The sequence below is a fragment of the Catharus ustulatus genome, chromosome 3 (assembly GCF_009819885.2).
Source record: "Catharus ustulatus isolate bCatUst1 chromosome 3, bCatUst1.pri.v2, whole genome shotgun sequence".
Classification (NCBI taxonomy): Eukaryota; Metazoa; Chordata; class Aves; order Passeriformes; family Turdidae; genus Catharus; species Catharus ustulatus.
The window spans coordinates 19,049,354-19,072,759 of record NC_046223.1 but is presented as its reverse complement, the minus strand read 5'-3'; the positions used below and the strand labels follow the sequence as shown (position 1 = coordinate 19,072,759).

The 23,406-nt window shown below is 39.7% G+C and overlaps 1 protein-coding gene across 1 annotated transcript in view; it reads left to right on the top strand.

Moving 5' to 3' along the window:
* The window catches only part of CNIH3 (cornichon family AMPA receptor auxiliary protein 3), a 57,257-nt gene extending 34,297 nt beyond the window's left edge, over positions 1–22,960 (top strand). The window contains exons 4-6 of the mRNA XM_033055183.1: positions 6,012–6,124; positions 8,551–8,694; positions 10,406–22,960. Of these exons, the coding sequence (XP_032911074.1) occupies positions 6,012–6,124; positions 8,551–8,694; positions 10,406–10,433 (285 nt within the window). The 3' untranslated portion in view covers positions 10,434–22,960. The remainder of the gene's footprint in view (positions 1–6,011; positions 6,125–8,550; positions 8,695–10,405) is intronic.
* Positions 22,961–23,406: the final 446 nt, after the last annotated feature.

Genomic DNA, 23,406 nt, shown 5'->3' with positions numbered 1-23,406 from the left:
AGCCCTGCAGCGAACCCTTGGTTTTCAGCATTTATGGAAGTGTCAGTCTTGGGCAGACCCCCAGGAGAAGGCCTGAGGGCCCTTCCTGAGCCGTGCAGATGGCTGAAGCTCATTTTGATCATCCCTGAGGTTTCTGCATTCATAGCCCTGCCTGTGAACTGGGGGCTGGTTTTGTAGCTCCTAATGAACAGCTGCTGCGCTAATTGCCGCTCTCCCCGGCGTTGGGAGAGCAGACAAAGGCAGCAGGAGCTCTTGGAACAGCCCAGCTGTGGGGTGTCCTGGCTGGTTGTGCCTGAAATGCTAAAGTGAGGCAGGGCAAGAAGGGGTTTATTACCCTGTTTTCTGCCAGTGCTGTGGAAATTAGAGGAGTTGGCACTCCAGGGTTGCTAACCCAGCTTCTGTTACTGGTTCGGAATTAGCTTAGAAAAAGGAAGGTCGTAGAGATGTCTCCTGATCCCTGCTGAGTGGAAAAGAACAGTTTGCAGAGGAGATACACTTGTAAGATCACAGCACATCTGCCCTAATGACGTGCCTTCCAAGGATGGGGCACTTCTTGAATTGTGCCAGTGCCCTGCAGACCTTTCAGTCTTTTTTTAAATCTGTTTCATAACCTTTTTACCTGTTGGCTGCTGTGACCTCCCATGGGCTCTGCAATACCGAAATATTTATAGATATTCCTGATGAGTGTCCTGTAAAGACCTGATTCTCATCTGTCACTCCTGTTGAAGTTATTACTGATCTTAAGAAAAAGCTTAAATATTCCAGTCATAAACTAGCTCCAGTGGAATATATAGAATGGAATATAATTATCCCCATGTTGCAGAAGAGAGAAAGAGACAATGAGAAGTGAAATGATAGGCCTAAATATAAATGTGTTTAGTAGCTGAGATGGAAAGAGCATCCAGAAATCCTGTATTTTAATATTAGATCTGCTACTGTGTCACAGATGGATATGGAGTGAGAATAGTAATTAGGCTCTTTTTGTTAGTCATTTCATTGTCTGGTATTTGTGCTGTGGAGTGACTTACGTTCACATCCACTTAAAAGAAATGTGTAAAGAAATTCCAATAGCTCTTTAGAATAATTAAATTACCTTCACAAAGCTTTTTGCTGCTTTCATTGTGACCCTGAGCAGTGGGTGAAGGGGTGAAAACACAGATGTTATATCCCTTTATTTTTAAATTTGTGCCCTGCATTTGGTTTGTAACATTAAGTCTTGCATGTGTGTGCTGCTGCTCTCCCCCAGATAAAATATAAAGTTGTATATATGAACTTAGTAGGTTCAACTGCACATTGTCCTTTTGATGATCTGGAATCCATTTCCCAGGCATTTTCTTTTGAATTGCACAAATCTACCTACCAAACTGCTAAATACTTCTAGAGGTTTGGATAACACGATTTTGAATTACTTGAAATGGTTTTGTTACATGTTTGTGTTACAAGAATTTGATGCTACTGAATTAGCAACTAGCAAACAGTCTGTGGAGACACAAGCAAGTGTGGATTTTAATGGGAGAATTGAAATAAATTGGACCTGAATATTTGGACAGAAAACCTTAGTTTATTTACTGTGACAGCATTGTATTGGGCTCTAGGGCAGCCTTTCAGAAGAGGTTTTGGAAGTCAAGTAACCCAAATAATTTAAAGTAGATTAGAAAGATACACTAGAAAAGTGTATTTCAAGAGTAAATTTAGTGTTTTGTGTGTTTGATCAGTGCAAAGAGTATGTTTAAAACTGTTTAAATTACACACAGTTGACCCTCCTTCTTTGGTTCGTGCCCCAGCAGGAGGAAACAGATTATTTGTTTCAGAGTATGTACATTCCACATACACATTCAGTCTAAGGCACATGCTACTACTATTTTTTCTGTGGTTTTGCTTTCTTTTTTCCATTTGGTTGCACTACACTTCTGTTCAGTTAGGGGAATTTTGGAGTAATGAAATAATCTCCCTTTGATCTCACAATGTCTTTAACTCAGCTGACACTCCCCAGCAACCCAGGGTAGCTCTGGCAGGCTCTGTAGGGATGGGCTTTAAAGTGTTATTGAAATAACTCCTGTGTCCTGAAAACCTTGGGCACACCTCCACCCCCTCTTTCCCTGCTACTGAGGAGGATTTTTTTCTGTCAGCTTTTTTGAGGGATGAGCTGGAAAACGCAGCAAATGAGCGCTGTAGTGACAAGCTGCAGTCATCCTCTAGTGCAAGCAGATGCAGTGGCAATAACCACTGCAATAAAGCAGCGTGCACTTAGACCAGACCTAGTGTGGGACCTGGGAGCGATTCCACACATGCACGATGCTTTCAGGTTTTTTGTTGCTTTCAGGTGGATGGAAAGGGCTTTGTGTGTTTTTAAGGTGAACAACTTGTTTCCTCTGCGGTAATGACCAGAGTTCTTCAAGTTACGTGAAGGAGATTCAACCCCCACTTCCCTCAAGGATTTTCCTGCCATCTGTAGGAGGAGAAGGCATGCATTAAGAAGTTGTTTCAGCCTCTAGCAGTGTAATGAACTCTCAGAAGCTCTGGTAGGGTAGAGTGTGTAATGGCTGGCAATTTCAGGGTACAGTGTAAAATTCGCGGTTGCAGTGCGGAGGTTGACATGCACAGATGGAGACTGATGTAGACTCTAGAGTGTTTTGGGGGAAGGAGAAGCAATTCTGTGAGAATTATTATTATTATTGTGTAGCACTCAGGAGCACTGGTCTAAGCAAAATGCTGGAAAGAAGCATCTTGACATTTCAGTGGCTTCAGAGTGGGAAATCTGTTTGATTCACTTGTTGCAATTGATTTTCTAACTGTGAGAACTTAATAGCACTGATGAAGGGATGTTATTATTCCTACTGTAATATTTTCCCAGTTCTGTTTTCTGTGAGGTATTTTATGTGCCCTGTTCACTGGTGAGACAAACTGTCAGAGCCATTCCATGTAAAAATGATGCAGTGTCCTGTAAAATCAAAATTGCATTTGAGAAGGAGGAATCCATATATAATAAACAGAATAAGGAGGGAAGATAAAGACAGAAAAAGACATATTTATCTTTTGTATAAGAACAACAGAATGGATTTAGGAAATAGGAAACAGAATAACATTATTTAGTACTGAGCTTCTCTAAAGAGATCTTCGTATTCCTATAAACAGAAAGAAGCTGCTGATAGGTGCTTAAATTCAGTGCTTGTTTCCCTGCTCCTTAGTTCAGCCAAATCTGGATGTCTATCCATAGCAAAGCCTGCCTGATTTTCTTTGGAATTAGAGAAGGATCAGTCTACATGTGCAGTGTGTGTGTACTACTTTGTATAAGAATGAATTCTTGTGGTGAGATGGTCATGAGTATGATACCCACCTAAGGTTTTACATTTTAAATGTGAATGATGACTTGTGAATAAGGGTTTACTGATGTGGACATTTACTTAACTACACAGTTATATCAGAGCAAAACTAAGAAAGCTACAGTGGTTTCTTTTTCCCTTGCTTATGTTGTAGCAAAACACATTTTTTATTAGCAGCAATATTTTTTGTCTAGAAGCTAACTTCCTTTTCAGGCTTTCCTGTGGTTTTCCACAGAGAAATATCAGCCAGCTGAATTTCTGGTGGTAAATTTGTAGTGCCATTTGAGTTTGGGACTCAAAGTGACCAAACTGTGTCCCTTAAGAATTCTGCTGCTATGCCAGTTTCTCCTTCTCCATGTTTCGTAACCATTACAGGCTTCATCTTGAGCTGTGTCAGAAAGCAGAGGTCGTTATTTGAATCAGGATGTTCCTGGTTCAAAATAGAAGTGTACTATTTATATCCTAACATGTTTACCATCTGACAGCTTCCTATGCTCTCACAGGAATGAATTAAAGACGTTGGTTTAATTCCTGTTGCAGTTATCTGTATCACTGAAGTTGCTCTTCAGTTGAGTACCTCAGTGGGAACAACAAGGATTGACTGCTGCTTGTTTCTCAGCCAAATTTCTTCTCTCCAGGAGCTGAATCCCATGTTTGCTAAAGTTGATTTCAAGTTTCCATTGTTCCCAGAGGATGTAGTGTCAAATTGCAAGATGATTCTTACAGCCAAGAACTGAGGCAGTGTTTTATTTTTGTTGTTTACTTGACCTCATAAGCCTTGCTGTTAGTTAGTGCCTTTCTGTACTTTATGCTTCAAAGTCTCTCACCTCCTTTTAGATTTGGTCTCTGAAGTACATCAGCTGAATGTAACTGGCTTTGCAGGCTGGGCTTTGTTTGCTTCTTTGCATGAATTCCCTCCAGAAGCAGTGATCAGCAATGATCCTTTATTTATGTTTGCAGGAAAATACCATTCCACAAAAAGGGTGAAGAGACATAAATTACCCATTTGCAGTTCTACTAAAAGTGCAGATAGATTTAATTTACACCAGAAATTGTGACTGGAAAGTGAGCCTGCTTCTGAGAGTCCTCTGCTTCCTTTGTTTCCTTTCTAGTTTCACTGCAGATTTTTGTGTTGTTTTTCAAGCTCTGCATAAATATTCACTGTGGGTTTCCTTCCCTGTTATTACCAGCCAGCCCACTGATCAGGCATCAGGCTTGCAGTCTCGCTAAGTTTGTGTATTGTGTTGGAATCAGAAATCAAATCTGTGAAAATGAATGTAATATGCTGTTAAGCATTGTGGTGTTTAGTGGGCAGACGTACATCATGAAGACCTTTCTTGTCTACGATTTGTTATGAAGATGAATCATTCTTTGGGAAAAGGTTATAGTCATGTTGTAAATCGCATTCTAAAACTGAAAAAAAAAGATCCAGCAGTGATAAATAAGTACCATCTGGAATCTGAACTATATAATTGTATTATGATTTGTCATCCACGTAAGAGAAGCCCTTGAGAATGTTGAAGTTGAAGGCACTGTCACAGAGGTACCCAAATCTGTTGACTTCTTCAAGTACTGAGGTGAAATGAATTAAAACAGTATGTTCCATGTGAGGTGGAAAGTCTCCTAGAACCAAGATGATGGAATTCCTTGGAGCACAACTGTATGGCAGTAGGTATTTGGAGAAGCTGTACAGTAAATTTTACCTTGTTTAAAAAAAAATAGGGCTCATTTTGACAGATGGTAATGAATTGACATCAAAAAAAGCCCCCAAATGCCTTTTGTGATTTAATTTTGCTTGATGTATCTCCAAGATGAAGCAGTGGATGCAGATGAGTTGTGTATGAGTTTGTCTAGCTTTGAAAAATATGCACTGCTGGAAATTAGTCTTTTCTATGACTTGAAGAAAAGAAACAGAGATTGCTCAGAAAAGACACGAGAAGAAAACAAGAGAAGAAAGACAGCTAAGAAATGGGAAAGCAGTGAAGAAAGCAAAGTGCCTTTTGAAATAACTGCTCTGAATCAACATCACATAAATTTCTGCTTCTGCCAGCTGCCCACTCATTTTCTCTTTTAATAGAAAGAATCATCATGGTTCTGAAACAAGTAGTGTAGGGAGCTATGGATTTTCTTAGGAAGTGAGTTTCCTGTCTTAGTGGGTTTGTGCTTGCAAGACTGACTTGGTAATAGATTTGATCTCTTTATGGTGTATATAACATATCAAAATGGTAGAAACAGCACTTTGTTTTTCCAAAGACACTCCTCCAATATAGAAGCAAAGCTTGGTTTCCTTTCTGAATGATTCAGTAATAAAACTTAGTTCTTTGAAAGCTCTTTTACTGACATTCATTTAGTCTCAAAATGTTTTTGTGAGGGAGGCATGAATATAATGTGTGTTTTGTAGACATAAATCTGGAACACCAGATAAGACAGCAAGTGATTTGTCCCATGTTTCTCAACAAGCCCTTGGAGTACAAACTTGGGTAGGACCTCAACAAACCTGGCCCTGGGTCTTGTGCTTCTTGCTCACAGCCACACTGTCTGCCAGCTGAGGTGTGTCTAGGGACAGACACACGAGACACTTGCAAGACTTGCAGAGTTGATTTGTTCTCTGAAAAACTACCTAGGTGACTAAAATCAAAGAAATGTTTGTTTTACTGACTTTTGTTATTTCTGTTCCTTTCCTTTTAGCTGGTGCTGCCGGAGTACTCCATCCACAGTCTTTTCTGCATAATGTTTTTATGTGCTCAGGAGTGGCTCACACTGGGGCTGAATGTTCCTTTGCTTTTTTATCACTTATGGAGGTAAGTCCTTCTTTTATATGCTGACTGCCAGCTCAGCACACATGCAGATTGTATAAAAATGAAGGACAGTGTAGATGAGTATCTCTTGCCTCGAGGCTCTTGCCTGTAAGCAGCTGAAAATTTTATTTCCAGAGAAAAAGGAAATTTTTTCATGATTTAGAATGGCTAAGGAAAACATATAACAATACAACTATGGCTTTCAGTTACTTAGATGAATATTCTGAAGGGTGTCAGGATGCACTCACTGCAAGTGAATGGAAATGTGGAAGTGAAATAGGCTGGAATCTGAATGTGGAACTTGGTGAGGCTCTAAATACTTCACAGATGGGGAGTTGTAAGACAGTTCATATCTGAAAGAGCTTGGATCTCTTCATTCAGTTCTAACAAGGAAATGTTTCCATTGTAGTTGTGAAATAGAGTCTGGGAAGGTTGATGGATTTTTGTGTCTCATCTTCTTTGGCAACATTTTTTTGGCTTTTTATTTTGCAGTGTAAAGTAAGTTTTTTTTTTACAGTAGTACATTAGGGAATTTCTGTTCTGTAAGGGAATTCTCTTTTAGAGACTCGTGGAGTAGGGATTGGAGTAGGTGAGGAGCTGTTTCTGCACGCTGCCCATATGAAAAAGTGGGTGTGTTCCCACTCTGGATCTCTGAATTGTGTTTATATTCACCAAGGGGCTTCCAGCACTGATCACATAAAACCTGCTGTTGTTTTCCAGACAGGCAGTGCTGCTGCTGCTGCTGCATCTTCCTCTGCATTTTAGTGGAGGATCAGCCTTCTGTTGCTTCTGAAAATAACCAAGAGACATCAGTGGTTGTCAGTCTGGAGACTTCCCTAGTTTTGCATTTTCACAATGTTTGTAAAAGCACAGATGATTTTTGTCTGTCAGGGTCTCTTTGTGTTACAAAGGTACATATGGTAGCAGAAGAATAATTCTGTAAAGAAGTCAAAATCATCATCTCAACCAGGAACTAAAAAGCAGTAGCTTTTTAACACATTTTTTTCTGCAAAAGCTTGGTAGTAATGCAGAGTCATATGATAAAGTGTATTATTCAGAAGTTAGAGTGCCGGTATAGTTCTCAGAAAGCTAAATGAAGTGAAGCTACAAGTGCTTTGCTCCCCACTGTTCTGCTGCAATAAAAATGATGTTTTATGCTGCTCTTTTGCTAAGAGTTAACAGTCCTTAGTATGACAATGAGACCCATTTTAAAAATTTCTAGAAACAAATATATTCAAGAGAAAAATGGTCAGATTCTAAGTAATGATATCTACCTTTGGAGAGAAATTTTGATTCTTTTTTTATCTTCTTTGATTCTTCATATGCTTTACTTTAAGTACTCCATAATTACTCCTGCCTTAACCACAGGCAGGTTTGGGTTCATTGTGCAAAGGTCTGCCCAGAACCACAGGAAGACACTGTGTAATGTCTCCATCCAAGAGAATTAAACAAGATTTCACCTGTGGTTCTCCATAAAAGAACTTGTGATCTTATTAGAGATTGTAAGTGGCTATGACTGATGCTGGAAGGGAGAAAGGCAAAGTTATTTTGAGAACATCTCCTTTCAAAGTTTGCTACTGGTCACTTGCTTGGTGTTTTTATATCTTTCTATATATCTGTTTATCCATATGTAAGAAATCAGCAATCTTCTGCTTACTTTGTCAATGCAGCAGAAATAATATTTCCTCTAATTTGTACTGGTCTTAGAGCAGTTTATTAACTTAACTTTGTTGAGGACTTTTTCTTTTGACTGCAAAGTAACTGAGACAAAAACTCCTTTGCCAAAGAAGATCTTTTGTCACATGACAAAACTTTTCATAAAAATATTTTCTCAAACATTCAGTCATTTGCTGACAATAATTATAAATTTATCCTATGCAAGAAGGAAAATATTTTCTGAAGAAAATTATTTTGATGATAAATTCTTGAGCAGTGCCACATGTAGAAAACATTAGTCAGCCACTTCTTACATTACTCCATGTTGGCATTTTCCCTTTTCAGAGTTGGAGGAACTTAGTTAGCAGTTGGTTGGGACTGTCACCTTTGATCATGTCTGAAATCAGTTGTGTAGGTGCAGTAAAAGCCCAGTGATCCTTCCTGCAGTCTGTGATCGCAAACCACCGTGTACTGTCACTCACAATGTGTAAGTTACTAGTGGATAGGCCAGAAATAACTCTGTAGGAAGGGGAAATGTTTTGATCTGAAGACTTGATAGAACATAGAAAATCCACATTCACTAATTTCTTGGTTCTGTAAGGAAGAAGTGCTTAGACTAGCATCCTCATTTTTACAATGTCTGGAGACAGAGGCATGAGAAAGAAAGGGGAACTCCTCCTATATCATGGAAGGTGATAGTCAGGTGTATATCTGCACATACTTAATACAGATTATTACAGAGTAATTCCAGGTGTCTTCTCCTGCTCTTTCAGGTATTTTCGCTGCCCAGCAGATAGCTCAGAGCTGGCGTATGATCCACCTGCAGTCATGAACGCAGATACCTTGAGTTACTGCCAAAAAGAGGCCTGGTGTAAGCTGGCCTTCTACCTCCTTTCCTTCTTCTACTATCTCTACTGGTAAGTCTGGCATTTCACTAAGCGAATAGTAGCTGCTTTTCATTTCACTTGTGAAATTGCATTTAGGAATGCTTGGAACCAGTTGGACGATTTCCTTAGTCTCATAAAATCCTGCTTTTTCTGTTGTTGATGTTGATTTAGGGGATCACTCCCACTGACTGCTGGCACTTGAGTACAGAATATTTGGGGTTTACCTAAGGCCTGAGCCAGGCCCCAGCACCAACCAAAGGAAATTACTTTAGCTTCTTCTCTGTATGGTCTATTAGGATGGATGAAATAGTGAATGTTATGCTAGTGGCATTACATTAAATAAAAAACTGTAATTCCTTATGATTCAAGAGAATCATAAGAAAAATACAATACCCCTGGTGTAGTAATTGCCAAGATGGTAAATAAATGGGTAGGTAGGTGTGGGGTGGGAACATGGGATGCACCATGCCTGCAGTCATTCCTACAGGCTCCCTTTCACATGTGCATGATCCAAACCCCTAATTAAAGTACATTTTGTGAAGATATGCACACTGATTGGGCATTGTCCCCCTGCCCCTTTCAGCTGTCATATGTTCTCAGTGCACGGGCACAAATGCCAAGTGCAAAAATATGTAGGATCATTTAAGATAAGGCCTTGCCAGGATCCCAGTGCTTTTAGTCACCCCTGTAATCACACCATAAAACCAGTGGACAGCAAACTCTAACACACTTTAAATGGAGCTGATGCTTCAGCTGTCTTTCTTCTACTCCTTCCTCCGTGATGCACTGGCAGAGAGTTGCCTCTTCAAGCCAATCCTGCATGTAGTCATGCCTCTGCAAGGCAGGTTTTGTGTGCTGGTGGAAGAAAAGTGTGTTTTTGTCCTCTGGTGTCCTCTGTTGACTGCTGTCTTACCAGTTCTGCTGTTCCCCACACCTTGAGGAGTCACTGCTGCACATTCCTGTTTCTCAATATTCCTTTTAAATGCTATTGAGGTTTGTGGTGAATAGCATTTTTTATCTCTGCATTTTTGTATTGGGATCAGAGTCAGGTCTGTAGTGTGGTGTAGCATTTCTCCTGAGACTTTACTGCTGTGCAGCTTCCTCTGAGCTCTTCATTCTGAGACATGGCCACCATCCAAAACCCACTGCCTGGTGCTAGATAAAATGGTATAAATTACAGACATTTTTTCAATGCTTTCCTGGGTATTGGCAGACTTAGAATTGCAGCAAAATGGAGCTGTGGCAATATACTCTGTTTTCTCTGCTTTCCAGAGATGCATTTAATGTATGCATTCAGTCCAGCTGGTGGCTGCATTTTATCTTTCTTCTAGTGCACAGAGTTTTTTCCAAAGGAATCAAAACAATGCAATTTCATGGGAAAAACCTTGCCTGCCTTGCCGAGAGTTGCTGGTTGAAGTTTAAAAGATCAAACACGCTAAAGCAAAATGGTTTTGTTTCTTCAGTGTTCAAATCCAGACATCAGACTGAGCTTTAAAAAGCTCAAACACAGCTTGTGGTGCAGTAGGATGTCGATAATGAATTTGTTATTTCTCGAGTGCCTTTTGATACCCATCTTGAATACACCATAATTAAGATGCTTGAGAGAGATAGAAAGAATGCAAAGGGAAGCACAGGCCATACAGTCAGACCTGAGGAACAGACAGCAAAGGGTTATAAAAATCAAAGTGCTCTGCATGCTTCAAAGGGATGCTTTCATTTTGTGTCTTTCTTTTACATTCAGCATGATCTACACTCTGGTGAGCTCTTAACTGAAAGATCATCGCTAAAGACTGAAAACAGCAAAGGCTGGAGGTGCAAGGACGAGTGAACCAAGGGATGCATGATTAAAAAAAAGCAAAGAGAAGAACTTTGAACCCAAGCAGTAAATACGGTACATGAAAGAGAGATCCAGCAAAGAGAAGCAGAATACCATGGGAGAATGGCTGAGTTAATTGTGTTTGTCTCCTGTTTCTCAATGTATTGCAACAAATGATTTTCAAAACCCAAGCAAACAAAAAAAATTGCAACAACATGGGCCAAATTATACAACTTTTCACCTCTGCAGGGATAATGCTGCTTGGTTTAGTGGACTCATTAAAACTGCAATCCCTGTAGTCCCTGCTGTCTTCCAGGAAGCAGCATTTCTTTTCTTAAGGACTATTCTGGACTGAGGAAGCACAGGACAAGATGATCTTACACAGGAGGAAGAGCTGAAAATGAGCACTGAGTGGACTTCAGAACAGATGTGTGACTGTCCTGCAGGGCTGTTCTCATGACACTAGTCAAACAGGGATGTCAAATATCATGGAACTGCTTCAGTGGTTTTGGTTTGTTGGGTTCTTTTAATCCAACCAAAACAACATTAACAAAAGAGTTTGCAGTTTCAGTGGTCTGTATTCTAACTATATGCTCTTCCTGCAGGTGAACATCCAGTATATTTCTGTACTTCATTTGTGATGCACCAAATATCACCATACAGTGAGATGTAGAAATACAGTGGGTTTAACCTAATCAAGCTTATCAGAATAGTGTTCCTCTGACTGAAAAAAAACCAAACCAGGTAAAAACTTGCATATATTTAAAGAGGATTTTAATGTAGCTATTATATTCCTCACAGTGCTGGATAGCAAATACTGGACCAGCTGATTGTGGTTTGTAATTCTGCTTTGCAGTTTTACTTCTGCTGTAAAATTTAAGCTGGAACAAATACAAAAAATGTCTTTGTCTTGTATGAGGTTCCTCTTGAAAGATGTTCAGTTTTTTATAATTTAAAAGTTTTAAAATTTTGTCATAGGGTTTTCATTCAGATTCATTTATATGGGGTGCATATCTTTATACATATGTATGTATATACAAATACACATCTACATAAATACCCACAATCTATTTACATTTTAGGTTAATCAGTTTGACAGGGCAAAGGTATGAAGTGTCCAGAACTGCTGCTTCTGAAATAAATATATTTCAGTGCTGAACCCAGACTCATTCCCTCAAAGTCACTGGTGCTGTGGGTAGCAGCAAGGCTGTAAACTCGAGACTAACACCGGAGCCTTCACAGGCACTGCTTGGCTCTTGCATTGGAATGAGCTAATAAGGTGTGTTTCTACCAGAGATTGGCAGAGAAGAGCGTGGAGAGGCCCATCTGTGCCCTGGCTTGTTCTCAGCTGGTCCTGGTAGCACGAGCTCGCTGCTCACCACGTTTGGTCTGGCTCCAGACGGATCCTGTACCAGGCTCTGAGGTGGTGTTAGGCTGGGCACAGCACTCCAGCAGGAGAGATGCAGTCTCACAATGGCTGCTGAGTCACCCCATCCCTGGTTCCTTATGGAGCTGGAGTTGCTGTGTGCCTGCAGTGCCAGGACTCTGCTTTGGTCTGGCTACATGGACATTAAATCCTGTTAACCAGCAAAGCACGGTGGCTGCATGCTAACACTCTGCCCGTGCCTTGGCTCCCAAATCCTGCCTGGGCATTGCTTGGAATGGGACTAGCTGGCCTAACAACATTTATATGAAGTTGTCCCAAGGGTTGACATTCTTTAATTTACACAAGTTTCATTCATTTTCAGTAGTTTTTATTGGATGCATTTTGTCTTCATACAATGTAGTACACCCAGTTCTAGAAGCATCAGACTGCTAAATCAGATGTTGGGAAGATGATCTGGACTCTGATGATTTGTGGGTTTTGATTGCACATGCCACAGAGGTGGCTGAAGTGTTCTTGAAATTACACTGGCCTTGCAGACAGTACAGATATGTTCCCTTGGAGTGAGCCTGAGCTAAGAAACTTCACTGGATCATTGCAAACCTAACTGATAAAGCTCTGCTGCAGTGGAATAAGTAATGCACAACCCATGAAAAGCTGGTGATTGTCTGTAACTGAATTTCTTCTCTGCATCCTAACTAAAGCATCTAGTTCTACAACAGTGTAGGAACTAGATTCACAGGAACAAATCACAGTGAATAACTTCTAGATGCCTTGCTACCTCATAAAACCTTCATCTCTGAGCAGGTGACTGAATCTTTCCATGCATCTTCTAGGATTTTGTAGGAGATGAAAAGAAATTAATTCAGGTTCCCTGTATTCCAAATACATGCTTTAAAGTCAGTTTCATTGAAAGGCTTGGAATTTTGTGAGGTTGAATGGGTAAAAGTATGATCGCTTCTCACCTGAAAACACACAGTTTTCAAATGCTAAGGTTTAGGGGTGAGCTGGACTGCTAGCAGGTCAATTGTTTGCCTGCAGGGATGAGTAGAAACTCTGAGTTTTTGTAACTGGCACTGGTCTGTAATTCCTGACTTTGCACAAAAAGCAATTGTGTATGTGGGTCTTCTGAATGCATCCTCAGGGGACTTCAAGGACTTGGTCATTTGAAAGAAGTTCTCTATTTCAGGCAACTTTATCGATACACTTCCCAAACTCCACTGGAAAGCAGAACACTCCATTTGATCCTACTGCTGCTTTGAGCTAGTGTTTCCAGGATTTCACTGCTCTGGTACTAGATTTTTTTTTTTTTTTTTTTTTTTTGTATTTCCAGAGTAAATTTATTCTTAGGTAATTTATTCCACTTGCCTAAGTACTCTTTCTCTCAGGCCACTTAAGATTTCAATATGTAGAGAAAGAAGTCCTTTTCACCCTCCATCCTGTTAAAAGTGAGCTGTCTTGTGTCCTCCCATAGAAAACTGTTCCCCATGTCTTCTTTAAAGGGTTTCTCCATTCTTTCCCGTCAAATTAATCTTTCTTAAGAGTGGATAATCACAGCTGTTCAGAGTATTCTGGAGAATATCTTGCTCTAATTAGTCCTTGCTGTGGATGGACAATGACAGCTAACAGTCTCAGTTCTGTCCAATAGTACTTATTCAAAAAAGCAACCACACAGCTCTGAATAGCATTTTGTTTCTCTTCGAAATCAATCTTAAAGTTGATGGAAAAACTGATTAATATTAGGGTACTTTCCCTTTCATTGAATTTAGTCTGCAGGTCCAGGAGTTGGACTCAATCCTTGTGGGTCTCTTCCAGCTCAGGAGATTCTGCTTTAACCAAAGCAAGAGAGGTAAACTGTGTAGTTTTGCTGAAGAATAGAAAAAAATACTGTGATCTTTGGTCACAAGGAGTGTCTTCCCCATGTCACACTTTTGAGGGAGAAATAACCTATGCTATCCTTTCTGTCTCCAGTTCCTCTGTTGGTTAGTGGAGACTGGAGATTTCCTCTGCAATTTCCTGCTTTCTTCCTGTCTCTTTTCCCAGAAAGGCGAATGTCATTATTTAGGAGCAGAGTTCTCTTCTCTTACATGTCTGATGCTATAGACAAATCCCAGAAGACATAAGAAAACACATCATCACTCTTTGCTCCTTCAGAAGCAGGTGTGAAATAAGCACATTCTTAAATAATTTCCTCAAACTGATTAGTTTGCACCTTCTGTGATATGAAAGAGGCGATACTTACCTTTTGAACTCTTCCCATACATGTTGTACCTTTTTTTTTTTTTCCCAGTAACTTGAATCTGCTTAAAGGAAAAAGGTAAGAGGTGGAAAAAGGTGGGAGAGGATGAGACCTGCATGAGCTGCTTACCAAAGAGGCATCTACACAGCATGCTGACCTTTAGCTGCTTGTTCCTGGAAGGGATGAAAGGCAAAGTCTCCTATTTATAGTCAGGTAATTGCAGTGATGCTGAATAAAATTGTTGCTGCTCTGACTGTTTCAGTTTCAAGTACAGCAAATCAGTGCTGATAGCAGAATGCTTCGCCTACAAATAATTAACTGTACTTAAGCTGTCAGAAGTGTTTTTCCATCTGCTTCCTTGAGCCATACTCTTCCTTTTGCACTAAGCCCCTGAAAAAGAAAGAAAAAGTTCTTCAACCTACACCTTACAGAAACTGCTCTGAGGTTGTTATCATCTGGCACTGCTGTTGGGGTCTTGAGTAGTCCCACATTATTAGCAAGGGTATTACCAATCTATTGCTCTTCCTTTCTCCGTTCCATCTCCACACAGATACTTCTGACAAAAAAAAAAATTTAAAATCACAGCGCACGATCCAAAATCCTTGAATTTACTGCAGGTTATTTGTTTCCAATAGGAAACAAACAAAATGTTTCCATTTAAGGCCCATTCCCTCTACAATTGGAATAGGTTCACACTGTAAAGTCTCTAGACTTTTATTGGTAGGGATTCCATCCTTTAGATCTTGATACCACATCCATTTAACTGAATTATGTTAATGGAAAGAGAACCTGCATTTTTGAGGGATAAGGGTAACATTTCAATGTTCATGTCAAACTGCAACAGAAAGTTATACCAACTTGGTAAAAATCTGGCTACATGGAAGTTGATGGAAATCATACCTTTTGTTTCATGTGAACCCCACTTAATAATCACAATTTCTACCATGAGGTTGGTGAAAAATTTAAAATAGAAAAAAACCCAAACAAATACAATAAGTTTAGTTCATTAAAGATGTTATTGGATGTTAGATAAAGTTTGGGTTGCTACAAATAGAGCAGGAGATGAAAAGGTCAAAATAAACCAAAAACTGGGTTTTTTATTCTTTGGAAGCAATGAATATTGGGCTGCCATCCATGCTGCACTGAACTTTACATTGGTGATCTCAGTCCAGATTCCTGCTCTGGTGAGTTTTTTGATCATCCATTGCTCATGAACACATTGTTCTGATTTATTTTTGTTCTGCTCAGTAACACGGTTGTAGGTGGGAAGGAGGGAAATTTCTCCCATGAAATACCATATTCCTCCTCTTTTCTCCCAGCAAACATGTGAACATGCTGTAACAAAATTCTGATGTGTTTCAGTGGTACACCTCAACCAAAGAATGAAGTTCTTTGCTGCAGACAATATTCTGATGCAATTTAATAAACCACAGGTCTAGAAATATTTTTTAGTGCCTGCACACTTGAAGTAGTTATTTTACTACCTCTACTTGCTGGCCAACATCCCATGTAAGAGAAAATACACTTCTGTGGCCCAACTCCATTACTTTCTGCATAGTCAAACTCTCAGTAAAAGTCTGAGGAATGTAAAGTGCTTTTAATTTTTTTTTCTAATTATGAGACCGCCATATGTAAGTAATATATTATGGCAATGGAATAAAGCATTAAAAGCCAAAATATCTGTTTAGTCTAAATCTTGAAGAGATGTTACTCCTTTTTTTTCCTATAAATCATTCCTAATATCACCAGTCTTCTGACAGACCTGAAGAAATCTGCCTATCGCACTGTTCTGCCAGTTTCAGTCTTTTTAAACAGATTTGCAGCCACTGATCATTAATGGGAAGCACTTGATCATTAATGGGAAGCACTGACTGGAAAGAACAACTTTTACAGACCACCCCAAGATTTATGGAAACATCTTAAATAACACAGAAGTCATCCAGTCTTATGGAATACCTCTCACCTGTAAACTATTACTTTTATTACTTATATTGCTATATTACTTTTATAGTTATATAAGTACCAAGCACTTAATATTAAAGGTAATGCATAGTACAAGTCTTGTAGAACAGGCAAAGCAGGATTTCTCTCTGTGTTCGATGAGTTCTTATGAGATGGAGGCACTTCTCCCTGGTACTGCACAGCTGAAATTGGGAATTACACCTCTAGGTGATATTATAATCCTAAATAATGTATATTTTCTCTCATGGGAGTGGAGAATTCAGTGAAATTAGTCAGAATGCATTTTTTCCACTGCCACCAAGATGAGTACCTGACCAGGGCTGTTGCTGTGCCTCAGGGCCTCCTGACAAACTGCAGTGTGCTTCAGCCTCTGAATGCCTATGTGCTGTAATTTGATGCTGCCAGAAAGCACTAAAATGTAAAGAATAGTGATCAGAACTGCTCCCCATTTTAGTATTTCGCACCTTTCTAATTTGTTTTGACTTTACCCATTTATCCTCTTCCTTTATCACACAGTGGATCCTATTTCACTCATCTTTCAGTGCTGCATTTAAAGCAAACCCAGTGCAAGCTCAGACTAAAGCAGTGGCACTGGTTCTAGTCCAAATTCTTCATCTACATGTGGACATTTATTTGAGAATAGAATTATCCTAGTTTGGTTTGTAACTAGGTGCGAATGGAAATTAGCTGTTTTGATAGACATCCTTTCCATCCTGGAAAGTGAATAAAGCCACATTCATGCAGCAGTTGTATGTTTAAATGTGCATTAACACAAATTTGTTATTAGCCTAGATCAACAGCACAGAAGTTGCCTCAGTCTGGCAAAGGATGATGTATTTTTGTAGGCATAACCCAGCTGCAGAGCAGCAGAGCTGTGCTCGCAGAGGGGAGCATGTCCCATTTACAGGCACTGGTGTAAACTTCCATGGTGTGGAGTCCTGCAGGTTGCTGGGGGGCATTTGGCCTCTTTTAACCCTTGTTTCCTCCACTACAGATTAGATCACCCTTGAATTTTGCCACCTAACATTTTGATTCTAGATCTCAAGTTCAACCCTGAAGCAGACTTTTTTTAATGCATATTGATACATATTTATATTGTCTGAGACGTTGCATGAGATGAACTTTAAAGGAATACAAAGTGGATTTTATATCCCCTTTATTATCTGTTTATAGGCTTTTAAATATTTCCGTATTTAATTATGTCCTCCTTGATATGCACATACCCACACAGGCCATCTAATAGCTAAATAAATTCTTGTCTGTTAATATAATGAACAAAGGAAGTGCTCTTCTGTTATCTTTGTGTCTTATCTGCCACATGAAGCAGGTCCAAACAATAACATTTCTTATGGGGTTATACTGAACAAGAAAAGGAAGCTGTATTTCTAGGATGTTAATTGAGAGTACATTTTTGACAAGTGCTGCTGGCTGGTTCAGAGTTGCTGCTGTGGGGTCATTGTAAGCCATGCCACCTCAGGTCATTTGAGAGCCTTTTTTCAAGGGATGTCAAAGATATTCCATGAATGTGCTCCTTCTCTGACTCTTTGGCCTTGAAAACCAAGATGCAGTTAGCAAGGTCTGCAGGAGGAAACAAAAGCTTATCAGTCCTGCCTGTCACCCAGAGCACTGTCATAATCCCAGCAGCATGCAGTGCTTTGGCTTTGAATATTCTGTGGAGGAATCTGTTGTATTTTCTTGCGTGTGTTTTCCTTATGAGACCAACCAGTGCCCCTTTATGTTAATTATTAAATAAGATTGTTAATTGTATTGGAAAATGTGATTCACTCTTTCAAAACCTGTTGCCTTTAAATAGAAGCAGTATTTATCCTTCAAGAGCTTCCTGAAGTGGTAGTGGCAGCAGCAGAATTTTAATGTGCCCTCTCTCATTCATCATTTGAAGTCTACAACAACAAGCGATGAATCTTTGATGAACCTTGTCATGCTTCCTTCCAGTTGTAATAGCAGTTTTATAAGCTTCAGAGAAGTTCAGAAGTAGTTTGCTAAGACTGTATCTACTTTTTTAGAATCTGTGAGCACTCAGCCCAGAACTGATACATCACTGGGTTAGAAAGTCTCATCCCTGTGTTTCTGGGGTAAATGAAAACCTATGTACCATATATTACAAGTTTATCTTCCAGAGAAATCCCAATAAAAGCTGCCAGACCACAGAGATCCTTTTAAATATACATATATATATATATACATATATATTTAGTAAATCTACTGACAGTATCTATAGACAATCTCTTATCCTGGAGCACTGGGTGCAATTATGAATTGATGATGATTCTTTTCATTCGATTGTAGGGCTCTGTTTTCTCTCTGCAGCATGTTTTGACACCCATGAAACAGCTTCCATCTCCAGCAGATAAGGGTACAGATTTTATCAGAGATAAACAGTGTGCTCTCAAATGAGGACATTACTTTTGTCATTTCTTGTTTTGTCATCCTGTTTTTGTGCCTTGCTGTGCTAGAGGCTAGAGTCGGAACTACTGAGCACTCAAAGACCTGGAAATTTGTTTACTGTTAACACAACCTTTGCAGTCACCAGTATTGTTGGCTACAAAAATAACTTGTCCTTTTAAAAGAAACTTGTCCTGGAACTTTTTGACTTGCAGAAACTCGTGAATTAAGGCACATCTGTGTGGCTGCCACATTCCAAGCCTTTCAAAAAGACAGAGCAACCAATCTACAAAAGATTCCTGGCACTCTGCATAGCCCTAACGGAGCGGAGCTGTTTTGTCATGTCCTTGCCAATGGCTGAGGGCAATGTGCTTTTGATAGGCTCCATCCTGCCTTGCTGATCCTGACTGCTGGAGTGGTTCCCAAGTGGAGCTGCTGGCCCAGGCGTGTTAAATGATGGGCTACTCTGCCAGTTCTAGCTCTGTTTCTCCAGTGTTTCCGTTCAGCTATACATCAAAGGGATAGAATAACACTGGAGAGGGGCAACAAAAATACACAGGTTGTTTAGTGGGTCTCTGCTGGTTGGTGGGGAGCCTAAAGACTCCTTCAATCCTCTCAGGGCAGACAGGTATTCATCTATTCTGCCCAAATAAGAATATTTCGGTTTCAGTCATTGGTGAATTAACAAGGCTGTATGGGCAGAAGTTAATATATTGGGGAAACTTCTTCATCAGTAGTGGGTGCAAGAGGTGACCAAATGATACTGGAAGTGTTTTGTTCTCTTTTAAGCCAGACTTTGAGTCTGCAGTTTCTCCAGAATGTTCAGAAAACTCTCACAGTTGGTCTTTGGAATCTGGCTATGAGATTGGCAAAACAGAAGATCCTGATGTATCACCTTTACAATATCCATTATCAAATTCTGTGATGAACAACAACATCTCTTCTTTGTGAGTAATACCAGAATTCTGTGTGCTTATACACCTATTTTTCTATGCCTCATCTCCCTTTCTGAGATGCCATAGCTGCGTATATTTTTAGCTGGGGTGATATGAACAACATTTTTGTATTCTCTGTGTCATTCATTGTTCTACTTCACATGCAACTGTGTGTGGTTTTCTCTTTTTTTATGTTTAAATTGCAGCTGCCATGCAGGAGTGTTGCCTGAGCTCTCCAACTCCAGCTGGGCAGATATCCAGCTGGGCAGATTGAGCTGAGATGTCCAGTTGGACCAATTCCTTACTCGAATGTGGAATCCAAACCAGCTACTTCTAAAACTGAAATACCTTACAGCTTCTGCTCTGGCCTGTGATTCTGCAGAAGCAGACTAGAACACTCCCAAATGGAAATATTGTTCATCCCAATTTCTCAAGCAGATTTGTAAGAGGGAGAGGAGAGAGGGAAGAGAGAAGTGGATGAAGAAAATTAGCCTTGAAGGGAAGCAGGGCGGTATGACAAAAACAAAACATCTGTTCTTCTGGAACAGCCAGTTCTGTTCCTCCAGTCTAGGAGGCTCCTTTGTTTTAATAATCAGTGTTATGGGTAGGTGATCATCTGAGCAGGCCCACCAGACCTTTTTTTGGGGTAATTTTTTTTGTGTCATTGCTGCAAACATGAGAAGCAGATGAACTATTGTACTCTGACACAGGCTCAGTGTGTGATCATGGACAACTGGCCTGAAATTTCTACGCTGCTGTTATTTCATCCCTGCCATGGAGATTAAAATACTGTCTCGACACCACATTGTCAGGTTTAGCTATAGCTTGTAAAATAATTTGAATGCATCAGGTCTGACACATTTCACTAGTAAAAGAAATCCTTTTCTAATGAAGAGAGGCAGCATATTTTAATATTTCAAATACTTGACAGGGCAGGCTCGGTTTATTTCTGATTACCCTAATGACTTATTGTCAATGAGGCATCACTTCATTTTTAAGAGCACTGATTTCCCCTTCTCTCCAAATTTGATTGAATGTTCAAACATCCTGTTTTGTAATGCACAAGGAAATTTCCAGATGGAAAATACCAGCGAGGAAAGCACATTATCACAGCTCATAAGTGCTGTGTACCCTTCAAAGGATTTTGAATGGTTAACAAATTGCATGTCTTCTTATGAAAACTGCCTTGGCAGCAGAAGTTTTAAAAATGACACTGTGAAAATGATGGCATTGTTTTTAAGAAATTGTAAGTCCTTATTTGCATAATAGCCCAGCAAGTTCATCTGTTCAGATCCTGCTTGCAAGAAAACCAATGCATTTTTTTGGCTCTCTGAGCAATCCACAGACACATGGGTTGTGACACAGAGTGTGGAAGATTTCCAGGTCTGACTGCAGGATGGCTCCAGGGTTATAATATTCAGCTGACTGTTCTCAGAATTACCTAGTTTTATTCATGTTCATCAAGTGAAGGGGGAGACAAAGACCCTCTGCAAAATAGTGCTTGTGTAATCCTGTAATTCAGGTTGGTGGAATCAATTCCCTGGAGAATCTGAGAATGAAAACTCACATATCCAATATTGGAGTCTGACAAGTGATCACTCATCTCAATTACCAAAGTGCACTTTTTGCTCTCAGCAGCACAGCAGGTTGAGTTGTGACTTACATAAACAATTTTTTATAGTGGATCAAAAATCCATTAATTTTCATTTGGAGTATTTAATTTATTAGACAAGTTGGGCTTGCACACTGGGATAGCAATTCCATTATATTTCTCACTTTAAAAATTGCAGTTAAAAACAAAATGCCCATGACATACTGGCTATTTATTATGCTGTCAGAAAGTTTGGCTTAACTCTTGACAAGTCCATAAGATGTTCTAATTCTGTTCTCTGAATTTTGAACCTCAGCTCCCAGGGTAGGACTGGGTGATTCTCACCAGTGATGTGCTCAGGCATGAATTTCCAGAACTCTTTAAAATCCTGGGGTAAAGAACATAATTGAGTTAAAGTTGATTTGGTTTGGATTTCATTTATTGTAGGAATTGCAAGTCCCTGTCTCCATAGCAGCAAGTATTTCAAAAGCAATATCTATGAATTTTAACTTATCTTGTTCTCTGACACAGTTGTAAGTGTAGAATTACTCTTAATTTTCTACATTAAATTTACTGTCTGAACCTAAGCTGTGATGGATCACAAACAACTCAATTTTATATCTCTGTTCTCAGAGAAAACAAATTTGGTTTCACAATGAGATCAAACTCTTCATTGGGTTATTTGTAATTTGAGTATATCCTACCTAGGTCCTAATTTGGCTTTCTTGTTTCCAAGTTCCTTCCAGTTGTTTGAAGAGGGAAAGGTTTATAAACACTTGCTAGAGACAAGAGGTGAAAAATACAAAACAAATGTTAATTTCTGTTTATAAATTTAAAAAATACGCTGTTCTTAAAAATGTTTTCTGTACTATTTTCTGTTGCTTTGGTCGTATCTTGGGGAAAATACGCTGGCTCATTTTCACATAGGAATTAATTGATGATTAGCCTGATGCAGCCAGAGGACAGTTTCACTTCCCTGCTGTTTTTATTGCCTCTGAGAAGCTTGGAAAAGGCAAAAGGAAGAAACTGTACTGCTAAAACCACTGAAAAATGGGAAAAAAGGTGGAAAACCACATACGGACAAAAGAACCCCCAAACACAACAAAGCTATAGATGCTCTGATAAACCTGATAAAACATGCTAAAACCCACTAAAACATAAAAAGTTGCTTACAACACCAGAACACACCATGCTATGTACATGACTTCATAGAATCTCAGGGCCTTCCAGCTTGGGTTGGTGCTGCACCAGAGATGTGACACCCAGGAGCAGTGCTGGTCTCTGCCACACCACATTGAGTCTTACCCCTGTGTCAGGATGGAGATTCAAGAAGTCAGAGGGGTGAAGGACAAACTCTGGACTTCAAAATATGACACTCCAACTTCTTTAAAAGTTCCACCTTGCTGATTAGATATTTGTTGCCTGCTTGAGGACTGTGACATTTGGCACACGGTGCATTAAACAGCGGGTAGTGCAGGAGCTAAACAAAGCCATCAGCTATCCCCTGAGCTATCACTATCACTCTGCCACTATCAGCTATCCACTAAGCACATCAAACATTCTCAGAGAGACTTAAAGAATAATGAACACTATTTGCCTAATTACTTGTTGCGTAGCTAACTGATTGTTTTGACAGTAAAATTACTTTCATTTAGATGTCTGATTACATAGGACATGATTTTTTTTTTTAAATTTTTTTTTTCCTCTTTTAATTCATCACTTCTTGCCCTGCCACTATTCCATTCTGTGTTCCCATGGAGTTTAATCCTCATGTCTCTGAAATATTAAAACCACTTGAGGCACAAGGTCAATGTTGCCATGCACGCGGTGAATACTAATGCAGATCCTGTGTTTCATATTCCTGGCTGAGGCTTCCAGGAGGAGGAGGGATCAGAAAACCTTTTAAGTGCTGCACTAACACTGACAGCTTTATTATAATGTAAATCAAATAAGAGGAAACATGTTTAACAAAACATCAGAGTTTGTCGGGGTTTTTTTGTTATTTAGGAAACACCAAAGATGAAATTTAAGTTTGTGATCTATATTAAGTGGGTACCTTAATGCAGCTGCACAGTGATGGATACAGGGAGTTAAGTGTTTGATAAAACACTTGTGTGAATGGCAAAATCTGTTCACAAACCAACGTGTGCACCAGACTGTGGCTTATTTCTTGGCATGTAAAACCATGTAAGTGGAATTTGGAGTTGCCTGGCAAGGGTCAGCAGCTGCTGCTTCCAAGAGCTGCTGTCACACTTATGTATTACCACCAGAGCTGAGTAGAACCCATAAATATTTGGTGGGTCTTCATATTGTCTCACTGAACCAGAAGGACCTGGTGATAAAGGCATTTATTCAGCATCTGTGCTCTGGAATCAGGAGGAAAGAATAAAGGTGGTGAGAGAAGCAGGCAGG